The sequence below is a fragment of the Lissotriton vulgaris genome, chromosome 4_1 (assembly GCF_964263255.1).
Source record: "Lissotriton vulgaris chromosome 4_1, aLisVul1.2, whole genome shotgun sequence".
Classification (NCBI taxonomy): Eukaryota; Metazoa; Chordata; class Amphibia; order Caudata; family Salamandridae; genus Lissotriton; species Lissotriton vulgaris.
Window position 1 is genome coordinate 128,607,876 of NC_141691.1, and position 16,847 is coordinate 128,624,722.

The window sequence follows — 16,847 nt, forward strand, 5'->3', positions numbered from 1 at the left end:
CCTGCCCTAAATGAATAGTAACACTATGTTCACACTATGAGATTGGTTAAGTGAATGGTCTCAGATCAGTAGAAGTCCTAGTTTCAAACCTGATGTTTTGACCCACAAGTGCCACAGTAATTTGGTGATGCCAAGGCAAGATGTTTTGATGCGTGCCGTGGATTTCTTCAAAACTCTGATCACTAACATGAAGGTAAACATAGCAGGGCATTCCTAGGTCCTATACTCTTGGCATCCCCTTAGAAATGATTTCCCCTTCTCATGTAACATTTTTATTTTGTCTGCTTCCTGTCCACTGGAATTCATACAGTTTTCAAGTTCCGCAGTAGGAATCCTGCTTTTGCAGTGGTGCTTGTACTATAGGTTTATGGTTGGACATTGAGTGATATGCATGCACAGCTCATATATTCCACATAGTTAGGTATCGAAGGGCTTCCAACCACAAGTACAATAGAGAAAGCTACCAAACGTGCACACGCGACAAAGCTGAACACTGAATGGAGAACTGTGAAGTATATGCATGTCCACATGAAAACAAGCGCCACATTCAACAGAGCCCTGTAAACTTAACACTGAGCCCACATCCAGCACACCTCGCATATTTCCTGTAGTTGGGTATTTCAGCTCAAAACAGCACCAAACTGAAAAAACAATCATGACCCCCAACAGAACACACAGAACAACTCATACGCATTCACCATAGCTCAGAGGCGCTATGTAGTTGGATCTCACCGAAGTCGTAACATCACTCCCCTCTTTCTAAGACAATACACCAATCCATAATCACCCATAACACACGAAACCACCACTACCACTCATCCAGCATGTCACCAAAGGTTTTGTAAAAGGGAAAGGGTATGATACTCTCAATTACCTGAAACGCGTTGTAAGCCGGACGACGCATATGCCAAGCCCTTACATGGCATGTACACGAACTGGTAAAAAACCTCCAGCTACAAATACAAAAACACACTATTACAGCACACATAAGCATTAAAAAACTATTCTACTGATAAACCAGTTTAAATAATCAGAGGCCAGCCTCCAGTCTAAGATGTAATCCTTGAGACCAGGGTGTGACCAAACACCATTAGTGCTACAACGCCTTTATATGGCAAAAAAGTGCCATAACAATCTTTGTAAGTTTAAATAACAAAATGCTTCCGTACATTCACTTGAGATGGTCTTTGGCATCCATTTTACGTAATGTGCCTCCTCTGCTCAAATGTGGCTGTTCTTTTGGTGTTTCAAGCAACATTATTTCGTGGTATAACAAAAAACACTCCACAACCCATAAATAGAGTAAAAGGCCAATTTTTTGGTACATGGTTGCATAACTTCAACTTTATTAACAAATAACATCAACTTTATAGCTAAGGCCCAAAACCTCCAACCTCACGCTTTCATTCACCTCTTCCCCCAAACTTTAATTCCCAAACATCCTACCTCGTTCAATACTTCCATGACAAGGTATCGCCCCCGGCATTTTCTCCGGCATCTTCGCCCCCACAAGGGTGTGGAAGAGCCCGCATGTGACTCCCCACCCCCCTAGACTTCTGCCCGCAAACCCCCCAACCTGTCCTAACTTTGGCAGAATACCCGCTGTCGTTGCAACACAAATTCCCTTACTCTGAACCCCTTCAATATGTAGGGTGAGTGGGCGGCCAAAACTTTTCCCCTTTCCCAACCAACTCAAACCCCTTTCCCGGTGATTCAAAAGAGTCAGGTCACACCTCTCTGGACGCTTATATCCCCCTTGCATGACCCGACCCTTCTCTGCCCCTCCCCCTACCTGCTTAGCCCTCCCCATGTCCTTGTTCCCCAGCATGAATACCCCCCGGGGTATGACTAGTCTGCGACTATCCTTTCCCCAGGAGCAGGCATTGACATGTTCACTAAGCGACCAATTTACATGAGACTCAAGGGGATGTCTACGTGCAGTTGTTCTAGTTTCCAAATTCCATAGAAGTGGTGGATGACATGACGTGATCATGGACCTTCAAGGGACATCCCAGGGAGAGATATCGCAGTATATCTGACCCTGAGGCTGATTATTGATAATCCAGGGATATAGCTTGCTAATAAATAGTTATTGCTAAAAGGTGTAATTGTTTAGCTGCTAATGCCACCAAAAGCCTGCAATAGCTATACTTTTAAAAGACCTGTAGTGAGAATAAGGAATCATCAGGGTTGCAAGACAGTTCATAGTGTTGTTAGTGGCAGCATGCAGTCTGCTCATAGCCTACCCTGTGTACTATCGAGGATGCCCGCCCTGCACACATACTTCTCTTGCACCACTTGTGCACCTAACAAATCCCCCCATCTTCTCATTAAAGCTTCCTCTCCTCTTCCTCTCTGTGCCAGGTTTAGTTATTCTTCTCACGCGTCTATTCGTATCGCTTTGGGGCGGCTGCCATCTTTTACCATCTTTCAGTCACAGACTAACCACACTCCCTCCAGACGACTACGTGCAATCGCCATAGCAACAAGGAAACACTTAGTCTACCTTTTAGCATGCTAGCTAAATCGAGAGGCAGTGGATTCGTACAAAACCACGCAGGATGTCAGCAATCCAAGGACCTTGTAGTCTGCCTATTACTGGAGCATGCGTAGTAACACGCGCTGTGTTTGATCTCTGGTGGGGCCACACACCGACAGCCCACCCTCCTCAGCTCCTGTCTCAGGCCTTTTAGAGGGTGGGCTTTCATTTGCCAACTCAGCAGCCTCACAGAGAAGGCAGGCAACTGCCTCAATGTCCAACAAATATGCAGTGCTGTCATTGTACAGCTCCCTGGCCCTCTCATCACTTCAATGTTTTGAACTATCCTACACTCCCACTTCCGGCCCTCACCCCCGTCCCTTCACAACTCGTGCTTTGTAGCTATTTTGCATTCAAGAATGTGGATCCAGGGGTGGGTACTTCATTGGAGCGGAGGCGCGTTGCCCCACTTCAATGCCCCCGAGATTAAAAATAAAATGGTAATTCATCCTCGCATCCTGAACTGAGTTTAAGGCCGGGGGCGGGGCTTAATGCGAGCAGCAGCAGGGAGGAGGATGGAAAGGGGCGACCACTCGGTGCCCCCGAACGTATGGCGGAGTACCTCGATCCCCCCGGGAAGCCATTTTTGGGCGGGAGGCGCGTCTCGGCTGGTATGCCCGAAGCGGCGTAGCCGGGGCGCGCTTTTTCCCGCCCTAGAGTGGGCTGGCCTAGACACTGACGCGGCTGGCCACGCCCTCGGGGCAGGCAGGGGCGGGTTTACGCCCGCCCTGAAGACGGATAAAAAGGGACGCAAGACCAGAAGGCATCCTCTTGTTCCTGTGCTCTGAAGCTGCACCTCCTCGCTGCACGTGAGCTCGAGACGGAACGAAGAGCCAATTTTGACCCACCCACCAGCCCCTGAAGACAGCCAGTTGTTTGTAATAAAAGTTGATCGATAATTCTATTTCGTTTACAGGTTGTGGTATTATCGTGTTGATATTGAGTGAGTAATAAAAAGTTGGTCTATTTTATGTCTGTTTTGTGATTGAAGAAATTCGGATTTAGTGTCCATTTATAAGCATGCTTTTTTCGGTCATAGTGGCCAATGTATTTTTAGTTTAGTTAGCACTGTCGTATTTATTTTGGTCGGGCGGTAAGGTCATGATCGGTGAGCACTAATTGGAAGATCCCTATGAGTGGGCGTCACCCAACACGGATGGGAGCGCTCGGGAGAGGTGGCCTTTGGCCCCTCAACGGGGAGGCGGTCCCTTCTAAGGATGGGTCGCCGAAAGAAAAGGAAAGGCGGTCAAGGCCCCTTCCTGTGTAGGAGGGGTTACAGCCCCCTCCTGGGGAATTTCCCGGGGCCAGTGACGTCTGCGACGGCAGATGTGGTAAGTTGTGTGGGGTTTGGGGGGAGGTCTACGCTACCTTCTAGATACCTCGCACGAGTCCTCGAACGACCTTTAAGTGGCGTCGAGTTTATTGGTGCCCCCGTCAAGTCAAGGGAAATTGGTAGTTGCACTCGAGGTACGCCTCAGTGCTGTCGCCCCTCCCAAGTGGGGGGGGTATTTCTGGTTAGGGATCTTGACACCGGTTACGACCTTGCCGTTGGCCCTTAAACGTTAGGATGTACAATTTCAAAATTTCAAGAAAATGTTTTGTAGGTTGTTAGTTCGGCTAGGAGAACCTCTGTATTAGAGAATCTGTTAAGGTTAGCCAAACATCGCAATGTGGTAATGAAATTGTACATTAATATGAAACTGTTTAATGTTTTAATTTTTTGTTTTAATAAATACGGCCGGGGAGGGTCACTCCCTCCCTCATCCAAAAAACTTCAAGAACTGTTTCCGGTTTCCCTCCTTTGGGGATTGTGTTGAGAGGGGGTGGCGGGTATCTCAGCCATATGGGATGTATGTGCACTTTTCAAAGTGCGCATGTCTATTTGGCCAGGCGTCTTGAGACGGCCAGACAGACATGTGCACTTTGAAAACTCTAACCCAAGAGTACTCCAATATGCCTCTTTGAATAAGCTGAATCTATTTTTATGAAAGCACCTTGAACATTGGTACTTTTTGTAGTGCTAACATATTCATTTGAATTACTTTACAATTACTGTACATGTTGACTCAAGTCTACTGCTCCTTTTCCCAGTTGCGGCTGCTGCTTATTTGCAGCGGCAGGGCAGCAGCAGTGGCTGGGGGGCGGGGATTGAGTGAAAAAAATTAAAATTCATAACACGTATCTGATCCTGTGGCCGCCTCGCACTCCGGTGCTCCTCTGGTCTCCTGCTGCTCCCAACAGTCCCTGGGATAGAATCCCCATCCAATCCAGACTCTGCTCTCATACTATGAGTGGGCTGGCTTGGCGCTCCACTCAGGCACAGGGCATCTGTGTCATTTCTCCACCCGGCTGTATAATGGTTAGAGAAACCTAAGTGCGCATGTGCGTTTGGCCGACCTAAGATGACCGGACAAACAGACATGCTCACTTAGAAGTGCACACAGCACTTCATTCCTCTTCCCTCCCTCCCCTGGCCCAGCCCCGCACTTCCCTACACATGCTGTCTCTGCCAGCACCTGAAAAATAAAACTATAATAAAATACCATTTTATTATTCAGCTGCTGGCTCTGAGCCAGTGGGGTGAGGCTCCTCCCCCATTGGGGCGGCACCACCGCTGATTTTTCCCACTTTTGCATGGCGCAATCTGATGCCCAGAGTTGGCGTTTTCAAATAACGTGCTGGAACTTGGAAAATAATATGGCTCTTGCCCTTGTTGAGTAAAACCCCTCCTCTTAAATCTTGTAAAGATGTGAGTACGGTTACTGCACGTGTCTTTAGCGGTCTTCATCCATCCTCTCTCCTCCTGACCCCCAGGGAGACGACATCTTGGACCGGAGCTCGGAGCTGATCTACACCGGGGAGATGCAGTGGATTTACCAGCCTTATGGACGGAACCAGCAGCGCGTCTTCTTCCTCTTTGACCACCAGCTCGTACTCTGCAAAAAGGTAAGGGAGACGATTGAGGGGTGAGACACCGTACTGCAGCCAAGGCGGTGGCCTTTCCCTCAGTTCATCAGTCAGGCATCTTGTGTTGCAAAAATGTTTAGACGTTGAGAGCTGGTCTGCAAAAATGCAACATTATTTATAGTTCATTTCAAAGTGCAAAAAAAGTGATTCAAACGTGCAAAAGTCCTTCCTAATGACAAAAGCTAGTAGTCCGCCAACGTTTTGCCTGTCTCTGTAGCTGAATGAGGTCTGACGTCTGCCCGTTGGGTGATTTTGCTTGTTGTGGTTTCTGTGGTGATTATGTTTAGCTAAAGTTTTTGACAAGAGTTTCTCAAACATCGTGACTCTGCTACCTCCATTATTGACATCCCAAACAACCCAATAACTTCAAAAGTTCTCCTGTGTTTTTTATATTCACAAATTCTCATGGCCTGGACCTAGAAATGGAAGATTTCCATGCCTTCACCTGCACCAAAACCACTAGGGTTACATTTTGGTGTCTGCACCTAAAGAATATTCTCACGGGGATGGAAATCCCGCTCTCTCAACTCAAATAAAATAAGGAGGTATTTGGTGATTTTCATGGATAATCTGGACTCCTACCTTTTTTTATGTCCACTTTACTGTGGTGTGTTGCTTTGGTTTGCAAAACATTTCTACTCAAATGTTACATTTGTGCGTGTTCCCTTCTTTCCAGCAGCCAACCCCTGTCTGCCCCTTAGGAGCGCCCATAATCCCACATGAAAACCTTAAATGTAAGACTGTCGAACAAGTGTTCACATTTTTCAGGGCCTTGAGTTCGATCTGCAGATATAAAAGTGAGTCTATGTGAAGGCACAAAAGAGAAAGGCAGAGAGGAGAAAGCGGGGCGAGAATGGAGAGGAACAGAAACAAAACTGAAACAAAGAGGGAAGGAGAAAAAGTACAGGAAGAAAGAGATGAGTGAGAGAAAAATAAAAGTAGAGAGACAGAAAAAGACAGAAGCAGGGGGGCGGGGTAAAAAAATCAGAGAAAAAAGAGACCGAGAGGGAGAAAGGGAGAGCAAAAAAGATATCCAGAAAACTAAAGATCCTGAGACAGAGAGAGATGGAGCAAAAGAGGGAGGATGATAGGGAGAAAGAAGGGGGTAGAAGGAGAGATGAAAGAGAGAACCAGACAGGCAGAGAGGTAGAGAGAAACAGCCATGCCTTGCTGTCCCTATTATTAGTGCGAACCCAGTGCAGTCTCGAAAGATTAAAAGTCACAACATCTGTATTAATTTCCTCTTTTCTTCTTTTCAAGAATTTAAGAAAGTGCAAAAAACCCTAATATATTGTCTCCTCCCTACCAGGGACTTCTTAAGAATTTGGGGGCCATGTGCCAAAAGTATCTGGGGGCCCCTGTTTGGAAAGCTTTGAATCTATGATCCAATTTCAGCTCTTTCATGGGCCAGGTCACTGACATGCACACGCATCCATATTCTTAATGTGTTCGCATCTAATATTCAGGGCTAGTGAAGTGTGTTTCAATATTGTAACACAGCAGGGGCTCACTAATATTACTGCAAATAATCTCTGTGACACCCTCCCGTTTCTCATGTGTAAGGTCATGTTTTGATCTGATAGAAACTTTTTTTATGGATATGGCATGAGCAATAACCATAACATTTCTCTACAAACTATCTCTAATTGACTCTCACACATCACACACATTAAAAATGCATTAACTGAAAACTGTAGTTGAAACAATTCCTTTAAGAATGATTCAAGGACACCGCGGCAAAGCTCTCTGCAGAACAGACCTGGGTCTATCAAGAGGCCCTTAAAACGTCTCTGCCCCCTACACTCGGGAAGTTGTAGGAGATGCTGGTTGGTTTCCACGTAAGGGCAGGAGTGGTACTTTTGCTCTCTCTAGGAAATACCGGGTAGATGCATCAACGTTTTCATTTGCGATTCCTTATTTGCGAAAAATAAGGAATTGCAAATAAGGAATCGCAAATGGCAATGCATCATTATTTTCGCAATTTAATTGCGATTCGGTAAAAATCGCAATTTTTACCGAATCGCAAATATTTTGCGAATTCCAAATTGCGATTTCGCAATTCCCAATGATTCCTATGGGCCAAAAGCCCCATAGGATTCAATGGGAATTGCGAATTCGCAAATTGGAATTTGCAAAATGTTAATGCATTCGATGGGTGCAGGGGGGGGTCCAAAGGAACCCCCCCCTGCACCCCTGAAATGTATTGTAAAGTGCATGTTACACACACACATATACCTGCTTATAGTCTTCGGCGTCTGCAGCAGATCCAAAACCAGGCGGCGCGCCTGGTGTTCAAGCTCCCAAAGTCTCACCACATCACTCCCCTCCTAAAGTCTTTACATTGGCTCGCTGTTCGTGCCCGTGTCCAGTTTAAGCTTGCTTCCATCACCTTTCAAGCACGACTGGGCACGGCACCGGCTTTCATCTCATCGAAGATCACCCCCTATGTTCCCTCCAGGGAACTGCGTTCATCTACTCAGTCCCTTCTCACAGTCCCACGGTTCCGGAGAAAGAAATGGGGAGGCTCGAAATTTGCGACCCTTGCCCCGCTCCTCTGGAACTCCCTGCCTCTCGAGCTCAGAGCCTTAACCCTGTACCCGCAATTCCGGAAGCAGCTCAAAGCTCATCTGTTCACCAAATCCTTCAATTAATCCATTAGCAGTTTGTCTTCCTTACTCAGCCCCAGTTCCTTCGCCCAGATTTCTGTTAGTTGTAGCGCCATGAAACCGCTGGTATACGTGCGCTTTATAAATAATTTTAAATTCATATTCAAATTCAAATTCAAATGTGTGTCTGTAACATGACAGTGTTTTAAAATGCATCTTTGGGCATTTTGACACATTTTTGCAAATTACCACGAGGTTCAATTTTGTGGTAATTTGAACTCCCTAATTGCGAAATCGCAATTTTAAAAATAATCATGCATTGCTTTTAAGGAATCGCAAATTTGCGATTCCTTAAAAGCAATCGCATTTTTGGAATTCGCTAAAAATAGCGATTTTCCAAAAATGCTTGATGCATCCCAGAAACATATTTAGGAAGTGCAAACGGCCGAATTTTGCGATTCGCACCGTTTGCACTTCCTAAATAGGTTGATGCATCTAGGCATACATTTCTTGGCTTCACCCGTAGCTCTCAGCCAGTGCTTAGTTTGTAAAAACAGTAAGTGCCAGGGCTCTCGCCAGGAGGCCACTGCAGCCTGCACCACACATTGCTCCTGCCATGCTGCCAATGACAGTAGCAACACAACTAATAACCATCACACTTCTCCAAGGGTGGGATTTCGGACTATTTCAGGCCCCAAAAGCTATAAGAAAGGCTTGGGCGGCAGGTAATAGTAATTTCTAATATATATTGAATTAATAATCAACTGTTGTTGTGTTCACCTCTATATTAGCCAGACACTGCCACCTTGTGGCAGACTCTCTCAAGTGCTAGTGCTTACAATTAAGTGCCCGTACCGAGCTCCGGAAACCACTGGCTCAAATTAAGCTCTGCGTCTCAGCACTTATTTATTTTTATTTATTTATGTAGTTTGTAGAGCGCACAGCTACCCCCGAGGGGGTGTCCCGGCGCTAGAACCTGAACCTCCAAGGGAAACGGAGGAGCATGGGAGGAAAACAGCAGAGTAAAATCAGAGGAAGGGTTGTTTCAGTGGCACAGAACTCCACTTAGGATCCTGGTGTTGTTGCCATTTAGTGCTCAGCAATACAATGTATGTCGGTGTTTTCTAGTATCTTATTACGTTCACCCCACAGATAAGAGGACTTTTTTTAGCTTGTGAACTCTAGAAGAGTACCGGCTTCAGGGAGGTGATCTCTGTGTGCCCTGCGTTTTTCAGTACATATAATAACAGAAAGATCGCTCAGTTGGTTAATACACTTGATGAGGAGATCTGTGATGTGTCTAGAGACAATTTTGGCTCATCAGCAGGTAGCATGGAGGGTTAATGTCCTGCTGCAAAGCACAAAGTGCAACACACTGACCCGGGATTTGTGTTTTATTTTGCCAGCATAGTGGGTTAGACTTTTTGTCACAGAGATCCTTTTGATAACCCCAACCACTGTGTTCCATTTAAATGGTATGTTTGTGGGGTAACATTTTGTAACACTCTGCTTGGTTTGCTTCAACTAGTGTTGTTTTGGGATTTGTTTTTTCCGCGCAAATCCTGGTTTGGGGTAGTCCGAGACCTGGTCGGTATTGAGGGACATTCAAGTAGGGGTGCTGGGGTGGGGGATAATTGTATTCAACTCTGACGACAACATACACAGGAACTTAAACTTTCCCACCCCCTAATTGAAAAAGATGAATTTAAGAACGCGGATCACCCTTTAAAGAGAAGGGGGCTTGGTAGGGCGGGCTCCTTTGTTCTATCTCTGTTAGCTGCCAGCTGATGAAATCCGTCTTCATGTCAATAAACAGGGCATGTTCTCAACAAAATCTATTTAAATCACTGGGAAGAGGGGGGAGGGGGGGCGCTCGGCGCGGGGGCGTGGGGGCGGGGCTGCGCGCGCCGAGCTAACAAGGCCGCGCCGGATTTGATGGGTATTTCGGAGGAGGCGCGGGGGCGGCTGCGTGGGGTTTTCAGCGAGAATAATGTGTTGATGCAGATAATGTGAAAAATCCCCACGGGAGAAATGAGTGGAAAAAAAAGAGAGGCATAAATTGCGCGGGAGGCCAGGAGTTTGCCTCTGCCGAAGCTCCCATATGTCTGCAATCAGGGCATGATAACAGTGACGAATGCAGACTCCAATACAGTAATCTTAATTAGCAAGAATGAGCTTTACTTTAGTTTAGCCTAATTGATTTTAGATCTGAAGATGATGCCTTAAAGGCACAGTGCCTTTATTTTGTTGCTTTTTGGTTGACGTTGAGCGAGCTTGACTGGTTCGAGGCCGCGCAGTCTGGGATCAGATGCTCATTACGAGGCAGGGTCTGGGCCCACCATCTGGGAGGCTGGCAGGGTCCAGCCTGTCCGGGTTAGAGCGCCCCCAAGTGGTTTGTTCACTCAAATAATTTAATCAATTAGATTGCTGAACTTTCTTAAAGGTAAATAAGTGGCGTAGCGTGTGTGTGTGTGTGCAGGCACTACATAACTTAGGCTCCACTTACCTGAACAGTCTCATCTCCTTCCACCAACCATGCTGACACCTCCGCTCCACAGGACTCCACAAACCACGCAGATTTCTCCGCTCCACAGGACTCCACCAACGATACAGACACCTTGGCTCCACTGCACTGCACCAACCACGCAGACACCTCCACAGGGCTCCAAAATCCAAGCAGACACCTCGGCTCCACAGGAATCCACGAACCACACAGAACCCTCCGCTCCACAGGACTCCACCGACCACGCAGACACCTCAGCTCCAAAGGACTGCACCAACCACGCAGATTTCGCCCCTTCACAGGACTGCACCAACCACGCAGATATCTCCGCTCCACAGAACTCCACCAACCATGCAGGCACCTCCGCTCCACAGGACTGCACCAACCACGCAGATTTCTCCGCTCCACAGGACTCCACCAACCATGCTGACACCTCCGCTCCGCAGGACTGCACCAACCACACAGACACTTCGGCTCAACAGGACTGCACCAACCACGCAGACACCTCAGCTCCACAGGACTCCACCAACCATGTATCCACAGGACTCCACCAACCATGCAGACACCTTCGCTCCACAGGACTGCACCAACCATGCAGACATCTCCGCTCCACAGCACTCCACCAACCACGCAGAACCCTCCGCTCCACAGGACTCCACCAACCACGCAGACACTCCGCTTCACAGGACTGCACCAACCACGGAGATTTCTCTGCTCCCCAGGACTGCAACAACCACGCAGAACCCTCCGCTCCACAGGACTGCACCAACCACGCAGACACCTCCGCTCCACAGGACTGCACCAACCACGCAGACACCTCGGCTCAACAGGACTGCACCAACCACGCAGACACCTCAGCTCCACTGGACTCCACCAACCATGCAGACATCTCTGCTCCACAGCACTCCACCAACCACGCAGAACCCTCCACTCCACAGGACTCCACCAACCACGCAGACACCTCCGCTTCACAGGACTGCACCAACCACAGAGATTTCTCTGCTCCACAGGACTGCACCAACCACGCAGACACCTCCGCTCCACAGGACTGCACCAACCACGCAGACACCTCCGCTCCACAGGACTGCACCAACCACGCAGACACCTCGGCTCCACAGGACTGCACCAACCACGCAGACACCTCCGCTCCACAGGACTGCACCAACCACGCAGACACCTCGGCTCCACAGGACTGCACCAACCACGCAGACACCTCCGCTCCACAGGACTGCACCAACCACGCAGACACCTCCGCTCCACAGGACTGCACCAACCACGCAGACACCTCCACTCCACAGGACTGCACCAACCACGCAGACACCTCCGCTCCACAGGACTGCACCAACCACGCAGACACCTCCGCTCCACAGGACTGCACCAACCACGCAGACACCTCCGCTCCACAGGACTGCACCAACCACGCAGACACCTCCGCTCCACAGGACTGCACCAACCACGCAGACACCTCGGCTCCACAGGACTGCACCGACCACGCAGACACCTCCGCTCCACAGGACTGCACCAACCACGCAGACACCTCGGCTCCACAGGACTGCACCAACCACGCAGACACCTCGGCTCCACAGGACTGCACCAACCACGCAGACACCTCCGCTCCACAGGACTGCACCAACCACGCAGATTTCTCCGCTCCACAGGACTCCTACTTGCACACATTTCACAGATACACAGAATGGGATCAGGAGAACGGGCGTTCTCTTTCCTGTCACTCCTAAAGCGTGGAATGACCCCGCTCCACATCAGAGCCTCCTTATTTCTTCTTGAATTTCACAAGAATCTGATGACCTGCCTTTTCAATTAACCAGCCTGCCCTGGGCAGCGCACTTGACCAGCCCCAAGATACCCTTGCGGGTGATCGTGCACTTTACAAATACGCGTAATATAACAACATAAAGATGCAATTGCAAAGCCAGTATATCTCGTCCTTGAGACCAATTGGTTTTGTTAATTGCTCTAGGTGGTGCTAGACAGTTTGTTTTAGTATAGCACAAGGTTGGCCCAAGGGAATTTAAGCACTTTCCATGAGTACCAGATTACATTACACAAGGTCAGAGTCGTTTTTATTTTATTTATTATTTTTCAAGGCACAGAGAGGTTACTTTATTTGTCAAGAATCACAAGATGTTAAATTGACGCTGGAACTCAAATCTGATTAAAATTTCAAAGTCAGCAACTCGGGCACTAAGGCTCCATTCCCTCCCTCGCTTGGGGAAACTGTGCGGCATCATCAGAATTAAAAATAAAATAAGGCAAGATGGCGGTTGCGTCATTCTCCGTATGCATTATACATCATGGGTCAGAATGCACACTCTCCTGCCACCTGCTGTGAGCGCCGATGGTTTAAAGTTTTTATTTCTCAATGGAAGATAACAGATGCCAGTTGGATAAGTAGGTAGCAAATAAAGCCTTTTTTTTAGCACAAACGCGGCAATTAAAAAAAAATGAAGGACTGCAGGTGTTTAGTGGTGTGGAGGTAACAAAGAAGCAGGTGGAGAGAGAACAGGGAAAGGCAGCACGTGAGGGCGGGCAGGGAAAGAACACGAGGCGGAGAACGTCACAGATAACAGAAAAAGAGAGCGGCGGGTGAGAGACAGCAACATGGAGCGCAGGGTGGAAGAGAGAAACACACCAGGGAGATAGCTAGAAAACACATGCACTTGTGGAATGCTGAAGCAAAAAGAAAAGAAAGGAAGTGTGGGGATAAAGCAGACAGAAGAGCAACCCAGCGATGGGCGAAGGACACGAGGGGGACAGCGGAAAAACACATGCACTCTTGTGAGGTGCTTAAACAGATAAAAAAAATAGTTCCCTGAAAATGAGCAATGGAAGGACACAGAAGTTAGGCTCCAGGGGCCGGACAAGGCAAACCAGCGAATAAGCAGCAAGCAAATAATTGTAATGATAAAGCCAAGCCAGGTGTAAGAATCGACGAGCTTTAAGTCTACTGTGAGATCTTGGTAAGCAGACAATCTGTTTTTTGTAACTTGGCAGCTTGCGCTGTCTGGTAAGCTGGCCCTAAAAATAAAACCGCTGCCTAATAAGAACTTGAAAACATGGATTGTTTGCACAAAGAAAATAAATTAAGCAACAGAAGTGGGGATACTTGAGTATTATTAGTTAGAGTGATTCTAATGCATTCTGGAAAGGTGATACTAAGGAGTGAATGTATCTTATAGACTGTCAGCAGAAGTAGGTAAGAGTCCCATTACTTCTTCCTTCACTTGTGCAGGGTTGAATCATCACATTACAGTTCCTGAGCTCTCAAGCGATTTTATGTTAGTGCAATGCAAATACATGTCTCCCTGATGCCCATCATCCCTCGTTTAAAAAAGGCATGTTTGTATGTTATATGATTTTACTACTATTTATTGCCTGCAAGGTTTTCAGCTGTAGTCCTTACACCACTCTATGTGGTCCTAGGGAGAGGCCATCAGACTTATTTACAACTGTAGAAAACAAACTCATTTAGTGCCAATCCTAAAACGCCTCATATGTCTTCGCACATAAGCCCACTCTGATTCAAAGCCTCATGAAGTCAGTGCAAAGCCCTTAAAGATAGCCTATGTTCTTACTCTCCCTCCTAGGGGGCATGTGATAAATACCAACCAAAGACCCTGGCACCTAGACATCCATACCTTCAGAACACAAACACCCTTACTCATTCTAAGGAAACCCTGGGGATTCTAACTACCCCCAAAAGAAATCCAGTGATCTCACTAATGCTACAGCTCCAGATAAAGATTGAAAGGTAATCTTCTCCAAAACTCTGGAACCTTCGCTCTGAGTCGCCTTACATGTCACCTGTGAAAGGTGGGTGCATCTATGTATTGTGCACCTCTCGAGTCTGCCGTAAAAAGTTTTTTTGCGCATTAACCTCGCTGACAGAACTAAAACCACACATATACTTCTAAGATGGTTGTCACCCAAATGCATATTTCTATTGAAGTGAAAGATCCATGCTGACTGTTAATGCTGTACAATGTTCTGACTCCTCATCTCTGGGGCAATGTTTGTGCTACAAAAATTGATTAAAAAAAATACTCTCCAGAGGAAAAACCCTTCCACATGATACCACCTATCTATACTACTATTATAAAGAGAGAACTTGCAACTTTTGGCCAGGTAAACTCGGGAACCACAGCGCCAATCTTCACACCCGATACATCTATGAAAATGTCAGGGTGTGTAGATGGACATAGGCTATATAAATTTTTTTAAAAAGTAAATAAAAAAATTAAGTTTGTAAACAAAGTAGTCCCCTGAAAGTAGCGCCGGTCGGGACCTAGCGCTGGCCGCTACGCGACGTGCGTGATGACGAAGGAGGAGGGCGGTGCAGTGACGAGTGGCTGTGCAGTGAGGAGCGGCGGCACAGGTAAGGAAAGGGAAAGTGAGACTGTGATGCAGGGGGAGGCAAGAAGGAGGCAGCAGTAAATGAAAGTGTCGGAGCGCGAGTGAGTCGGGGCGGGAGGGGGCGCGAGTGAGTCGGGGCGGGAGGGGGCGCGAGTGAGTCGGGGCGGGAGAGGGGCGCGAGTGAGTCGGGGCGGGAGAGGGGCGCGAGTGAGTCGGGCGGGAGAGGGGCGCGAGTGAGTCGGGGCGGGAGAGGGGCGCGAGTGAGTCGGGCGGAAGAGGGGCGCGAGTGAGTGGGGGCGGGAGAGGGGCGCGAGTGAGTCAGGGTGGGAGGGGGGGCGTGAGTGAGTCGGGGCGGGAGGGAGTCAGTGCGGGAGGGGGTCGGGCGGGAGCGGGTGTACTGCCCCCAGCCCCTTTCTGCTCCAGGCAACGCTGGGGCAGGCTGCTAGTTAGAAATAAAGTTTGTAGTACCCATTTGTCCACCTCCAATGACAACATCATGTCCATCTCTGCTTCACAAACTCAGTATCGATAACTATGAGCATCACATTGAAAATCCTCAGATCATTTTCTGGTAAATACATAAGCAGTTTTGACTTCTTTTGTGATGAATCCTACTCACTGCAGGCACTCCAGGGGGCTCCCTTCTAAGGACATTCAACAATTGGACAATCCGTAGGCAGGGACACCTTGTCTGGAAAGCCTTATGGTCCATCTCCTCCTCTATCATGTGAAATATTAGAATAAAACAGGGCAGGGTTGGGTAGAGCTCAGTGGAGTCTGATATGCTAAGGCAAGGTAAGGTAGGGCAGGATTGGGTCCTATAAGGTCATGTAGGGTAAGATAAGTCACGTTAGGGTCACTGTGGTAAGGTAGGACAGGGTAGGACAGGGAAGGACTGCACAAGGTAAGGTAGTATAGGCTTTTCTTAAGTGTAACTTAACACCACCAAGGCTTAGCCACTCTTGACCGAACAGTGCTTGGTCTTTTGCGTGTTCTGAAAGGTAAGATGAATGAAGCAAAGCTTGATCAGTGCTCCCACTTGAGGCATGACCCAGTGTACTGCATTACTGCACTCAGCTGGTTATCATGTTGTTCATTTCTGGTTATCCATTACTAGTGCTCACCTATTACTTGACTGCTTCTGAACATCTTCAGGGATGCTTGTTTCCTTTCTGGTGAATTATTCTAGCTTTATTTTAGGCTGCAGCAACAAATAATGGACGGAATGCTGAATAAATAAGACATTCAACTACAGTCAAGAGATCTAGGTTAAATCCCTTGTTCTTTTGCTCACTACATCACCCCAGTTTAGACCCAGCCATATGCAAATCAGTCTTGTCACTACTTGTGGGAACAGTCCAGCCTGAACTGTCAGTCCAGGTCCTCCGTGGACCGGAAACACGCATCCTGGGACCGGTTTCGGGGTAACACATCTCATCAGCCAGGCTAGCTTGAATCCACTGCAAAGTGAGCAAGGGACCCACGTCTGGTCATACCCTTTCCACTGAGGATGAAAAATGCAGTGGCAACAAATGATGGATGGAATGCTGGGTCCAAACTGGGATGGCGTGGTGAGCAAACAATGGATTAAACCCAGATCTGTGACTCGGGTCGAATGTTTGATTTGTTCAACATTCCGTCCATCATCTGTACTTTTGGCTTATTATTTTTTGAAGATACTCCTTACATGGTTTAACATCTTAAAGGTAGAGGGCACTTTAATTTATGACCTTCTACTTCCCAAGTCTGCGAGACCTCTGAGTACCGGGTCCGCTTCAGCCTTACCTTCTTTATGACAGAAAGCTGTTGAGCAGGATTGTTTAACATACATCCCAGAAGGCTCTATGTGAGTCAGGATTGT

The 16,847-nt window shown here is 47.7% G+C and overlaps 1 protein-coding gene across 3 annotated transcripts in view; it reads left to right on the forward strand.

The window, feature by feature from the left end:
- Positions 1 to 16,847, forward strand: part of ARHGEF9 (Cdc42 guanine nucleotide exchange factor 9) — a 1,106,557-nt gene that overhangs the window by 1,037,894 nt on the left and 51,816 nt on the right. For all 3 annotated transcript variants that reach the window (XM_086918380.1, XM_086918381.1, XM_086918382.1), the window contains one exon: positions 5,354 to 5,485. In XM_086918380.1, coding sequence (XP_086774506.1) covers positions 5,354 to 5,485 — 132 coding nt within the window. The remainder of the gene's footprint in view (positions 1 to 5,353; positions 5,486 to 16,847) is intronic.